Genomic DNA, 14,350 nt, shown 5'->3' with positions numbered 1-14,350 from the left:
TCCCCAATTTTTCTGAGGGCATTCAAATTGACATGGATGAACTCCCAGGAACTCTAGAAACTGCAGAATTCAGAAATGGCATATATCTTTGAGGTCTGCTCACTACAGAAAGTGGGTATAGTTCAACTGGAAGTCTTTTTTCATCCTCTTTTGGTTCTCAGGCTGTTCTCTTGCAAGAAGAAAATTCTGTAAGAACAATCTTAAGAATTTGTAGCAATGTTCATTGATACAAACCACTGTACATTTCTATTGTGCACATAGAGTGTATAAACTATGCCTCATTTGCTTTTTAATCTAAGTATTAGTGCTGACATTTTTAATAGTAGAAAAAAAGGGTTGACATAAATGGTCTTACACTTCACTGCAATTCTGGAGTCTAAACTGACCTACATTTCTTGGAAATTTTCAGTTTTAATAAACTGTAAATTATACCATATATTCTAGTCTATTAAAAAACGAGAAAATGATGCCTCAGCCGAATTTAATATTAAAGACAGGCTACCTCTCTCTACAAGCTGAACTTCTGAGATACTGTTGTGTCATGCTAGTCAGACAACAGTCAGTAGTCCATCACATCTAATGTGGGCTCTGAAATGTTCTTGACTCTCTCTTGTTATTGTTTTCAGTTGCTGGATGGCCTGGGAGCCCAGCCTCGGTGCTTTTTACGGGCCGGTGGCATTCATTGTGCTGGTGACCTGTGTTTACTTTCTCTGCACGTACATGCAGCTGAAGCGCCATCCTGAACGCAAGTATGAGCTGAAGGAAAAGACAGAAGATCCACAGAGAATGCCAAGCACTGACATGGGCCATGGTCACATTACAGACCCTGTGTCCGTTCCCCAGGCAACCTGCCCCATGATTTCTTCTTCCTTATTGGAAAATGAGCATTCATTTAAGGCTCAGCTTCGAGCCGCAGCATTCACTTTGTTCCTGTTTACTGCCACTTGGACCTTTGGAGCACTTGCAGTGTCTCAAGGCCATTTCTTGGATATGATATTTAGCTGTCTTTATGGAGCCTTCTGTGTGACCTTGGGGCTTTTCATCCTGATCCATCACTGTGCAAAGCGAGATGACGTGTGGCATTGCTGGTGGTCCTGTTGCCCATCCAAAAGAAACACCTACTCTGTGCAAGTAAATGTGCGCCCAAAGGTCAACATCAATGGCGACACCCAGGTCCATGCACCTTGTCTGCAGGAATCTCCATGTCCCAACAAGTCAGCTGTGTTCAATCACCCAGCAGCGAGCCACTGCAAACTCACTAACCTGCAAGCAGTGCAGAACCATGTTAACTGCCTGTCGCCTGTGACACCGTGCTGTGCAAAAATGCACTGTGATCAGCTGCTTGATGATGAAGCTCACATTCATGTCCACAACGAGGGAACCTTCAGACCCAACATGCACATACATAGATGTCTGAAAAGCAGAACTAAGCCACGTTACTTCAGTCGGCACAGGTCTGCGGGGGAAAGGGAGTACGCCTACCACATCCCCTCGAGCATTGACGGCAGCATTCACAGCTCCCACACGGACAGTCCCCACAGCACGCACGAGAGCCAGTCGGGTCACAGACGGGCCTGCTGCTCCAAGAGCGATCCCTACCCCACCGTCAACCAGCCCGAAAGCAGCGACGCAAGTACTGTAATATACAGCTGTGGTAAAATGCCAGACAGTGACACTGTGCACCACCCAGCTCACTTCGAAATGCACCCACGGACACAGTCGTTGCCATTCAGTACAACAAATCACAACGGAATTCTCAAGGGAAACATGCACGAAGCCATGATATACAGCTCAGATAGTACGGGAAATATCAAAACTGGCCCTTGGAAAAATGAAACTACTGTGTAGTTCACGGGCCATCGCAATGTGTTTTTTGCCCTAAACCATCGTTATCTTTGTTTTTATTCCAAAATAAATATGGTGATATGTTTGCGTAGCTCATCAGTAAATTGTACAGCTTTTCATTTTCTTTGTAAGTGTCAAAGAAAGAGGGATAGTGACAGTTTTAAAGTGAAATTATTTTTAAAAGAAAGTTATAAAATTATTCTGAAAGATAATGAGAAAATTAAGTCTAGAAAATTGAATAAGAGAGGCAATATCCTTTTGTTATACAGAATGACATTTCTTTAGAAACATCATTTTCATTCATTGTTTTCACTTTTTTTCTGTAGTAACTTCAGACACTTTTTATAAACATATCAGCATCTTAAACTTTTACTTATTTATTTTTGTAGAAAAATATTATTACTGTGCCATGAATTTTAATCAGAAGTGGCTATGGTAGAAATGATAAACAGGATTTTATAAAATTGCAGCTTTTTAGATACACAAAAGTGATACTGCCTCTAAAAACCTTCTGTAGCATATGGCCTGTAAAGTCATGTAATGTACAGTCTCTGTTCTGTCCTTTTTCTTGTTGGAGAGAAGTGCTAGGTAATGTCTCTGTTACATCTTTGGTGCTGTATTGGTTGTATTTTGCATGACATATGTCAGGATATACCATTTGCTGTTTTATAGTGTTACATGTGTTTAAAAAAAAGAACAAAAAAAAGTGTGGTACAAGGCTGTGACAAACCCTATCGATATTAATCTAGAGCACTATAAATCTGCAGGAAAAAAAATCACTCTGCACTAGTTTAAGTGGCACAATCCTTTGTATAAGGTTATATGATAGCTTTGATAAGGGTCCACTCTAATGTCTTTACAGAGCATGCACTACTCATCGTATGTGGCACTGTGCAGTGTAATAGCAATTGTCTCAACAAGTTTTACACTTCTTTGTAAAGTATGCCTTTTAAACAAACCTGTAAGCTGTTCCACGGTAACCTTTCCACATCTGTTAAGGCAGAGCAGTTTTATCATTAACTCTTTGAGGACTACAGTTATTTTCTTAAAGTAGCTTATTCTAGTTCAGAGATACTGTATATATGATATTGTCTATTTAGTTACAGGATCAATGTAGTCCAGAGTCGTCAAGAAAAAGGAAGTTCAGTAATTTTCTAAAAACACCTTCTTAGAATCCATTAATTTCACCACTTGCTTTCTGAAAACCCATTTCCTCCCCTAGCAAGTTTCAGATTGACTTAATCCTTTAATGCAAATCTGACCTTCAGAGAAGTTCTTTATGTTCATGATTTCTGCTGAATTATAGGGCATTCTGGGGTCAGTAGCATTCTCTATTAACAAGGCTCTTGGCAAGATTTTTTCCATGTTTCCATGAACATCTGGACACAAAGCATCAACTCACAGTACAGAACTGCATCAGAATGATCCCTATATGAAATAAAACAGCTTTTTACAAATAGGAAGGGTGCAGAATAATAATAGATTTCCGAAAGTGAATGGGAACATAGAGCTGTGAGAAAAATGTCTACAGTGGAAAGTGAACACTGGATCCAGAAATGAGAGGAAAAGCACAATTCTGTACAGCCATACAAGAAAGTTTGCTGTGATGTCTTCACACAGACTTATGTAATTGCTTCAGAGAGGAAATAGAAAATTCCATTGAGTGACCATCAGTCTGCGATTCTCTGTGTATATGTGGCAGAAATCTTCACTATACTTAAGCTCCATATTTTTCTGTTATTAGCCCTTATTAGACTCTACCTTCATTTTTTTTAATATGTAGGAATAAATTTCCTAATAGTGTACATAAAGATGACAATTATAATTGTTAGAATGTTATAAAAACATGTAAGTCAGATGAATGTGTTCTGCAGTGTTGCAGGTGGGAATTAGTACTCAAAGGGTTAATGCTCAGTATCTGAGTGCAAGAAATCTTGTTTTTCTGTATTTTTGTAAATTTGAAATATATATTGTAAACTTCAGCAGTGCAATGTATCCATCTCAGATTGTGTATTTTTAAAAGGTGAGCAAGAAGAATGCACTAGGTGGTTGTCAAGTTTTAAGCCAATATTCAACAGTTTCATGACTGCTTCTTTAGCTAACACACAAAAAAAAAGACAAAACACTGAGCTTTATTATGTATATGCTGTATATGCTTGAACTGTCTCTAAAATACAGTATTTTTCTTTGTTTGCATACTGAAATATTTTCTGTTTCATAACTGTTTTCTTTTAATATTACTTTAACTCATTCCACATAGACAGTGACCCTAAATAAGCATAGACATAATGTGAAATCCACTTCTCTGTGTCTCAGCACTCTGTATATGTATATTCTGTAACAGTAAAAATGTAGGAAGTCTGTAGACCATTATGCAAAATATCTCACACACACACAGAGCCAAGATGAAATACTCACTCTGCAAGAATCCACTCAGTAAGCTCCTTTATTCAGCTTGTGTTTTAATCATCTCTGTTATTTTGTCTGAGAGGCCAATTCCATCTTCACAACGGCTTACAAAAAAGCAAATAGGTGCTGCTTTCCACAGAATATCTTATGTGATAAAACTCTCGGGAATTCAAAAGTAAAATATTAAAACACTTTTCTTATTGTGTTAAAAATTAATTTGGTGAATATTTCTGGGCTAATTTGGAAGAGCTGTGTTATGCAATAATCTGTTTGCATATTATTTTTTCAGAAAATATAGAGTATATCTACAGAGTAGGAGAGACATGATATTAAATAAATATAAACATGTTTTGTAACATCAAATTTGACCAAAATGCTTTTAATGCTTTTGACTTTTTTTTTTTTTTCCTTAAGATAAATTAGATAATTCCAATGCTTTGGAAGTCTGGTTTTGATTTATTGTGGGGTTTTGGTCAATCATAGTCAGTGAACCATTACTACTTTACCTGATTTTCTTCCCTATAAAAATAAAGTCAATGAAATAACCAGAGTATGAGATATATTGTCCTAGTAAATTCCTCATGGACGCAAGTAACGTATTTTAAAATCAGTTTTAGTTTTGGTGATTCATTGATAATAATAAAATGGTTGAACAGATTTTACTGTTCACTCTCTGTCCAAGATTAAGCAAGATGAATTTCTTCAAAAAAAAAAAAAAAAAGAGATTCTTTTGAAAGAATGATGCAGTCAACAGAAATCTGAATAGCTGCTCCAGGATAAAAATATGCTCTTGCTGTGGTGTTGTTCTCTGCATATAGAAATTCCAGTTTTCATGACCAAATTTGAAGTCACATAGGCTGTTTATGAGAAAAATTCCTACCCAGCCTCATATAATGAATTTGGGTGTAAAAATAAAGCATACATTTTTGCACATTATGTCTGGTCATATGTGTTGTTCCCAGGAATCTGTTGATTGTGTCTGTGCTGATGTGACAGAGCAGTCGCCGTCAGTGGCCATGAACAGCTGTTCTCCTGCACCACGCCGGTGCCTGCCAGCTACCCTGTGAGCACCCCATCCCACCACGGGATAGCTTCACTGGGGCTGTAAAGCATTCATCCTGTCTGAACCAAAGCAAAGTCTGTGCTTAAAGCAAAGTCAAGGCCACCTTTGATGGACAACACAGGCAACCGGGCAGCCCCCACTTGAACACTAAGCAATGAAGGCAGAAAAATGTAATGGAAGTGGATTGAAGCAGTTTTAAGTCCTCCTCCCGCCATCTCTCTAAAGCACCTGCCTAGTAAGTCTGCTGCCCACAGATAGCTATCAAATCCAAACAAACCCAGGCAAAATTAGACAGCTGACCTAAAATTCCTTTTTAGCTGAAACGAGTGAAACAGCACAACCTAGTTAACAATCAGAGAAGCCCAAGTAGGAGAAAACCTCTTTGGATGCTCTGTTACAAAGATGCTTCAGGTTGGTTATGTGTGAAGGCGTGGAACTAAGTCATGCCTGAAGATCTGAAATTGCTCTTGTGCAGACACTGTTAAGGCTTACAAAGCAGGTTTCAACTCCACAAATTCAGAAGTAGTTTCCACTGTAAATTATATGCCTTTTTACAATGAAGAGATTATCTGACATTTCACTATTTGGGAAAAAGAAAGTTGTCATCGCAAGCAGGCTAGTAACCTTTTTATCATAGGATCTTCTTTGCATGGAAACAAGAAAAAGAGACCACCTGTACGCCCACTTTTTGTTGCCTATGAAAAGAAATGTCAGGCTGATGAAGATGTTGGCAGCTCAGCAGCTTCCTTGCCAGAACATAAATTCAAGTTCCTGTAGCAGCATCTTCCAATTCAGAAAGAAGCTGTAGAACGCAGCTGGATCAATCAGAATTCATTGGCTGAGTTTAAAGGCTGGCTGACTTCAGTTGAGCAATTTCAGTAGTAACTTGGTGCTCTAGGCAGCTTTTACTTGCTTAGTTAACTCCACAAGGAAAGGAGCTTTTGGGTTGGCTGGTTGGGGTTTTTTTTGCTGTGCCCAGTTAACTATTTTCTAATTAGCAATTGAATAGCTGAGAAGAAAACTTGCTTTACAAATTACCTTGACTATAAGCCATGGATTTTTCATCCCTTTTAGGGAGTCTGTGAAGGTGCAAGTGAATCCCTGTTCCCTTATCTGACCAATCTATTACTTGAATTTTTTAGGGAGCCAAACAGGCAAGCATCAGTGAATTCAGGTCAATATAAGAGGGCTCACTTCTCTGCAGGGAGGGTTGAAATTTGCAAACTCTAGAGCAATTCAACCTCAAACAAATATCCTGCCTTGAAGTTGTGCAGCTGGCCATGCCTGTGAGGTAAGGGGTTCTTTGTAAACATGGTGTCTGCATACCCCATAGGTACTGCTGTCTCTTTACATTTTGATCTGTTTGAATTCTGCAGTGCCTTGCAGTCTGAACAACAAAATGACTGACTGTTCCCATCAGCCCATCACTCTGCTCCAGCTGTTTGCCTTAACCAGCAGCACACTGCCAGGCAAGATTCGCCAGCACAGCCAGTGTTTTCATTCATTCCTAGATTTGTTTCCCAGGTACTCAATAACACCTGAGGAAAGCAGCAGGAAGAGTGTATTTTGGGACTAGGGGGAATTTCTGGGAGAAGAGAAAGCAATAAAACACATTATTCATATTCTTCTCACACTACTTTTGTTAGCCCATTTATTAGTGAGCTGTAAGCAGTTACAGTCACTTATTCCCTGATTCTTTCCATTGCAAGACCTTGTTCTCCACTAATTAGAACATAGCTGAAAGTTAAGCATTTAGCTTGATTTATGCCCTCAGCAATTACTGCCCTCAGATGGACAATTTTACAGAGTTCAGCCAAAGCAGCTGCAATGTTTTCAACAAAGAGGCTTGATGAAAGAATGTCTGTCCACAATAACACCTGTCAGTGATTTTGTAATAGTTCTGTCTTCAAGGCCCATTATTTGTAAGCTTTGAGCAGTATGGCTATTATGAGAAAAGAGCATCTCTTGCTGTTTCTATAAAGTGGTTCAGTACAGATAATTTAGCCACTAAAAATATCAGAATATATTACTGTGAAATGTCTCTCTTCTTACTCTGTGTATGCCCCAACTGGGACCACACTCACGGATCTTGTGATGCTGCTGCAAGCCATAAGGGCTCTAAAGGACCAGCCCTATAAATTATTCACTTCAGCTGCTCTCAACTAGGATTAGGATTGAAAACAGGGGGTCTTGGTTCTTATCTTCTCTGCCAAATGCTCTAGTTTGTCTCCCCTTCAGAGGCACCATGATGGAATAGAGGAGATAACTGACTGTCTTGTACAAGGGAGACAAATGCTGGGCTAGAAGAAATCAAAAAGAGACTGAGCTTCTAGCACTGGATCAAGTTGAATGGAGCAAGCTGATCAGCAGGAGAGAGGTTGCTGTGAGTAGGGAGCTGCAACATGACTTGAGGGGGAAAGGAAAGTGAATGGAACAAATTTTAAAAGAGAGACTTAGAGGCTGGAAACAAACTGGGGCCAACTGGTCATTAGGGGAGAGGAGGCGGAAGGTGAAACAATTATGTCCGTGGATCTTTTCAAGTTGGATGTGAAAGCCAAGCTTTGTGACTCCTCTCCCATCAGTGAATATCTGAAAATGTGCTAGCAAAATGACTATTCACTTACAATATTGTCCTCATACAAAATTACTCTATTAGTCCTGTCAGCTATTCCAGTAATGTGTCAGAAATCTGGTTATTGAATCACAGATGTTAAAGCTGTTGATTAACCAGATATTTCATGTTCCACATGACAGAATCCCTGTATTTTTAATGTCTTTTGAAATCCAGAAGCTATCACAAAAAAGAAAACTGATTTCAAACAGTGTGAGTGAAGCTGAAAGTCAAACACGTGAAATTGAGGAACTGTTAGAATTAAGGCTGTCTTTGGAACCTTCATTCACAGCTTTAGTCTGCCTTTTGATGTTGTTTTTCAGTATTTGAGTTCATGCTGCTTTCGAACACTTTAGCTTTGATGCTGCACATTTAGTGTTCTTTAAATGTGCTTTTGTGTACATCTAGAGGTAAGCCAGTCATTTCACTGTAAGTTTTCTTTTCTATTTTTTTTTTCATGGAACTTTTAGAAAAAGAATATTGATGTTGAAATTTTCTGGTAACGCAAATTCTGCTTTTCAAATCTTCCCTGTGCTGAGTACTAGAATGAAAGAAGTGGATTGAAAGACTTTCCATTGAGCTTCTGCTTGTTTGTTTGGGTTTTTTTCAAAAGTAGTTGTATAATTGCTATCAGGAGAAGGAGCAGGCTGAAATCAGGAAGTGCCTGCCTGGCTGTGCGGTCTGTTGGAAGCCTGTGCCTTAAGGATGATCATTTGTGTTGACAAACAGGCTGCCTGTAAATCCCATCTTCCCTGCAATGAAACCTGTACTGGAAAGCCTCCTATGGAATAGATCCATGGAGCTGCTGAGGAAAGCATCACACGCCCTGCCCTCCAGCCTGCAGGATGTGCCAGCTCTGGCCATTGAGGGGTGGACACATTTTTGTCTCTGGCACTGTGCAGTGACCTCCTCCAGCCAACAGCTAACCTTGCACACAGGAGAGGTTCACTGCAGGCTTAGGTCATTATACAAAGGTCATTCTGCTGTGAGCTCCAGGAAGGTCCCTTTCCTTCAAACTCACACTTCCTTGCTAACCCTGAGCCCATTGCCCAAGCCAGAAGGTGGAAAGTCCCAGTCCCCTTGACAAGATGGCATGAGAATACAACATCAGCATGGAGGGGTGGTTCCTCTCCATCTGGGACAAAACATACTGAAACCTTCCCTGTGTTCCTATATATGAGAACAAAAAAGCAGGGAGGAGAGAGTTACATGACCAGCTAATCTCTTCTAGGATAATAAGGGGAATAGTTTAAGTGCTGCAACAAACAAAACAAACCCGCAGCCATTCTGAGTTAGTAAGGAAACCTTAATTCCAGCATTAGAATGATGTTGCATTCCACCTGACAGAACAGCACAAGCAACATGACACCCAGTCAAGGGCTATAGTACATTCCAAGTAACTACACTTCAACCACAATGCTTTTCCCCTGGATAAAAATAAGTTGTACACAGTCGTACTGTGGAAAAATTTTCTGCATCTTTTGATACACTGGTGGGCTGTCTTAGATTAAGGACCCACTTAGCATGGACGTGCACTTAAAATGTTTTTGTACTATTGGAGTGAAAAGAGGGAAAGTTACTTATTTTTTTCTTTTTACTTACACAAAAAGTCAATCATCAGTGTTACACTGAGATGTTATTTTTCTTCTGTATGTAGATCACACAGAGCCAGAGAGCTGCACAACAGAGCACTACACCAAAAGTGAAAAACAACCACAGGAAGAGGGGAGAAAAATCCTCTTACTATCAGCAGTTCTCAATTTTATCTGTAAGAGAATGATTTCAGATCATGCAATCTGCTTCATTAGCCTGTTCATCTTCCCAGTGTGCTATTAAGGTTCAACTTGCTTAACAAAACCAGGAAGATCAGAATATGCCAGTCAAATCTGGAATGACTTAAACAGTCTGTGGTATAAGTGGCTTACATATTTAATTGTAGTTTGATGTGGGGAAATTGCTGATACAGACAAAACATACAGGTTATAATTTCAAAGGCCCTGGAGCTGGAGGATGAAAAAATCTTCAGCAAAAGTCTTTTTCCTTAGACAAAGTAAGAAGAAAATATCTATGTAAGAAATAGGAGTTTTGAATTTAAATCAGTGAAACAATGAAAGAGACTGACAAAGAAGCATTTTGAACAGCTCAGCACAGGCTTTCCTTCCTTGTGCAACCACTGCTGGATGTAAGGAAATGTTTAATTTATGCAGTCCTCAGTCAAATTTTCTTCCTTCTAGATGTAGAGTTGAAATTATAGGCAGGAGCCTTTCCTTTGGTTGCCACAGGTCTTAGACTTAAATGTATAGTGAACAGGAAAGGCTCAGCATATGGTTTAGAACCTAATCTGGAGACTGACAAACTACAGATCCCATTAAATGGAGACTTTCTGTCATAGCATGGGGTCACATGTCCTGGCATGCATTCACAGATGGAAGGATCCAGAGGAGAAGTGGGTGAAAATGAAGGAGAAATGGAGTACAAAGGGGAAGAGGGTATTGTGATGGGTTATTGAAGGAGCACAAGTGCCTGCTGAAATGGTGTGATCATAAATGTAACCACAAGCCCTGGATGAGTAAAGGAGGCTATTGAGCAGGACCAATGAGCCATGTTGTACTGGTCACTCAGTAAAGATGACAAAAGATTAGATGCTATTTGGACAGTAGCCTCAAAGATGGGCTGAAAACTGGAAATGTGCTTAAGACATGCAATGTGTTCATGTTATAGAGAGAAGGAAGAGAGGAGAGGAAAAAAATAATTAAGTGGTTTAATCACTGTCCACAGGTAACTAAATGTGTAGAAAGTACTTTACAGGAGGGTCTTTAGTCTAGCAGCAAAGGTATGAATAGATCCAGTGATTAGGAGCTGAAAGTAGCACTTCCCCTTTAATCTGCAAAAGTAATTAACTTCATAAAAATTTCTCAGTGATATGGTATGTTGAAATTTTTACCTCAAGAGACCATATCTTTTGCAATGTATTTTTCCCTTCAAACACAAACTTTTGACCTTGGTGCTATAAGAACTACAGGGTAAAATTTTCCAGGCAGTTTACATTATATTTGATGTTCACTAGATTTAGCCTCAGAAAAAAAAATCCTTTCAGATAGGTATTGTCAAGATGAGGTAGAAAAGGAAGGACAATGTCTCTACCTGTCTATGGAGGTTGGGACATTGAAAATGGGTTGTATTCCAACAACCTTGACTTTGGCCTTCATGGCACTGTTCAGTTTAAGTGTTATTTTAATGCTTATTCTTACAGGTTCTTTGTAAGCTGTATATTTGAATGGAAAATCTTTATATGATGCAACATCATAAAGTTCCTAGTTACTGTTTCTAATTAAAAACTCCCTTAACTTCTGACAAAAATCACAATGGTGCTTGCTTAACTAGATGTTATCACTATATCCTGTAGCAGTCTGCATTCAACCAAATTCTTCCTTATCTCCTCTCTAGCACATAAAGACCTAATTTTGAGCTATATGAAGAATTTGATGTTTCTAATTTAATTCCTTTCTTACAAACTTCTCAGTATTGCAGACAGTCAAATACATTCTTTAGAGTCTTCTATTTTTCTATCTTTCCAGTAACTGGTAAAATAATTCCAGATTTCACATTTACAATAGTAGAGAAATTGAAGATCTCAAAAGTTTCCCAAAATATGATTCCAGTTTCTAAGTCCAAAGTTCCATCTTTTTATTCTATGTTTACTTGATGTAAAATTATTGAGTCTTTAGTCTGTTGGGAGCAGGGTAAAGCAGCTCTGTGCCAGGATCCCAAAGTATTGCAGGGAAATCGACATCTTCTCGCTGGACACAGCCCTGGTTGTGCACTTCCTCTTTGTACAAAGTCTCAGAATTTGTACCTGTGGATATCTGTACTCCTCAAACTGTAATGAATAGGATTTCTGTTCCTGGACTGCACTAGGAGATGGTCCTTTTTTGTCCCTCTTTCCAGCCTCATGCACAATGTTTTTTCTCGTATCCTCCTGGTTTTCATGGCCTGACTTTGGTTTGTGCACTGATTGCTCACATTGCTGTTATTCCACTCACTTTTTCTTGTCTTTTTAGAAAGGCAGCTCGAGTTCAGTGCTGAACTTAGCTTACCTGACAGCCCCAGGTCTTGTGCTGACAGGGTAGGTCATAGCTGTGATCTGAAATGCTCTTTGCTGTCTTTTTCTCTCTCCTCCTAGATATGAATTTGTCCAGGGAGATAATTAAGCTGCAGTTCCCACTCTCTCTCTCTGTTTCTCCTGCCTGCTGCAGCATGCTGGGTCCTATGACAGGACCACTTGTGTCCTTTCTCAGGCATGTTGTGTAACTTCAGTGCCAGGCATCCACAGTATCCTCTTCTTTATTATTCCTTTCTGAAAATGCTTTTGCTGTGCAGCACGTAGCTCTGCTTGATTTTCTGTTATTTGTTTTGAAATGTCCGTATATTGGAAAGGTTGTTCTGATTAAAGACCGGTGGCAAAGTGAATTGAAATTATTCTGCTCCTTCTTTTAATAATTATTTTATTTGCCCAGTCACCACTTGTTTATGAGTACTGCAACATAAGCACCTCAGCCAGTTTGGAAATGTCCTCTGCTGATATTCCCCAAAAGATGGGTTTATCTATCAGGAAGTATCGTTTCTCATTTTTGTTCTAAGCCATCTGAATCCTTCATTTTTCACTCCTGTGTTGCCCTAAAGCTCCTTGCTATATCTTGGATTTCATCCTCCCTCTCACTCTTTGCTCTGTGTGGCTCAGACAGCATCCAGATGGTCTCTTCCTGAAGTGAGCTTGTTCTGGAAAAAGCCTCACCACTGTCACTCACCAGAGGATGAGGCTGACCTGAAAAGACTGTGCACAGTACAAAAGGTCATTTTTCTTTCACTGGCACTTAGGAGTTACCCAGCTCTTCACTGCATGTATGTGTGTGTGCATGTGTACAGTGTGTACCTGTGGAGAGTCACACACACACTCACACATATATAAATTAACATTACAGAGGTAGCAGCTGAGTGCTTGTTACTGCCTCCCTCTGTTCTGAGGGAAGCAGATCATGTTTTCAGACTATGTCTTCTAACCTGAAATATTCTGAGTATTTTTAGTATTTCCTACTGGATTTTAATGGATCCTAAAATTTTCTGTGTTAAAGGTAATCCAACTCTGCATAAAAGGATTTAACAATTTAAAACCTCAGAAGGTTTTTCAGTGGCAGTAATTGCTCTTTCACTTGCAAGTATCTCCTCAGAGGTACAAGGAGTTATAATATTAGTATATTTTTAACACAATTTTGCACAGGCTAGAAAAAGTTAGATCTTTTATATATTTCAGATATACATTAGCAACTTTAAATTCCTTTTATAAAATTTCTCTTCCTTGGAAATGTCTTGATTTACAAGCAAAGAATACTACCATGAGTTATTTTTAGAGAATTGAAGCCATGTAGTTCTAATTCAAATTATTTCAGATGCATGTAGTTTGCAAATGGAAATTCCCCCATAAACCATTAGATATTGATGAGTTTCTCCAGTTAAGAGTTAAATGAGTCAGACCATGGTCTATCTAGTCATAACAATTAGAGGCAGAAATCATTAATAATTTAATTTAATTATAATTACTCTTATGACTGTGGCTGGTGTAGAAGATTGCAAATAGGAAACGCTCACGTAATTATTATTCTGAAGATCATTCAGGACAAATAAAAGTCTGAAAAAGATGTTAAATCTCTTAAAGGACTTACTTTAATTATTTTAAAGTCATACATTAATTAAGGTGTTTACTTATTAATCCTTGGAAATTGAATTCTGTACTCAGAATTAAGTGCTGTAATTTTCTTGAGTAACTAAGTGCTGTGTTTCTCATACATGAGAGGTTGAATTGCTCAACCTTAACTTTAGAATTTTCTATAATAACTTGAGGGATGCTGACAATTAACTCACTCAAAAACTTCTCTATGCCTCTAGCAAGTTTTGTGGCTCTAACATTCTCTCTCTTTAGAAATCTTGTTGGCCTAGTTTTTTTGGGTCATTTACCAGTCATTGTCTGCTGCTTTATTTCTTACTGGCCTAATTTATCCATCTGGAATTGAAGCAGAATGTAGACAGAATTGATTCTGTGGCTGCCATTGCATGCCAGCTACCATAACCATCTGAAGTTGAAGCACTTTGACATTTTTGGCTACTCTGAAGAATCCCCTTCTCACAGACATAAGGGATGAGGGTGTTGACTGTTCTCCCTGCTTTCTTTTCCTTATGCTGCTGGCCCTCTGAAGGTAGTAAGGAAACTTCACAGACCTTCTTACACATCATACCTCTCCTTGGAATATCTTTATTGGTCAGAGCTTTAGTTACCATTATGAAAAACATTTTAACAGCCTAAAACTCAATCTGCACGTTCATGATTTTGTTCTTTACCTCTTGCGTACATCACATTCCCCTTCCTG

The 14,350-nt window shown here is 38.9% G+C and overlaps 1 protein-coding gene across 2 annotated transcripts in view; it reads left to right on the top strand.

Moving 5' to 3' along the window:
* Window positions 1–5,177, top strand: part of ADGRA1 (adhesion G protein-coupled receptor A1) — a 255,536-nt gene extending 250,359 nt beyond the window's left edge. For both annotated transcript variants that reach the window (XM_041415728.1, XM_041415729.1), the window contains one exon: window positions 627–5,177. In XM_041415728.1, the coding sequence (XP_041271662.1) occupies window positions 627–1,848 (1,222 nt within the window). In that variant the 3' untranslated portion in view covers window positions 1,849–5,177. The remainder of the gene's footprint in view (window positions 1–626) is intronic.
* The last annotated feature ends 9,173 nt before the right edge of the window (window positions 5,178–14,350 follow it).

Source organism: Onychostruthus taczanowskii, unplaced genomic scaffold (genome assembly GCF_017590055.1).
Source record: "Onychostruthus taczanowskii isolate IOZ18803 unplaced genomic scaffold, ASM1759005v1 scaffold5, whole genome shotgun sequence".
NCBI lineage: Eukaryota > Metazoa > Chordata > Aves > Passeriformes > Passeridae > Onychostruthus > Onychostruthus taczanowskii.
The sequence above is the reverse complement of the archived record's forward strand: the minus strand, read 5'-3'. Positions and strand labels throughout refer to the sequence as shown.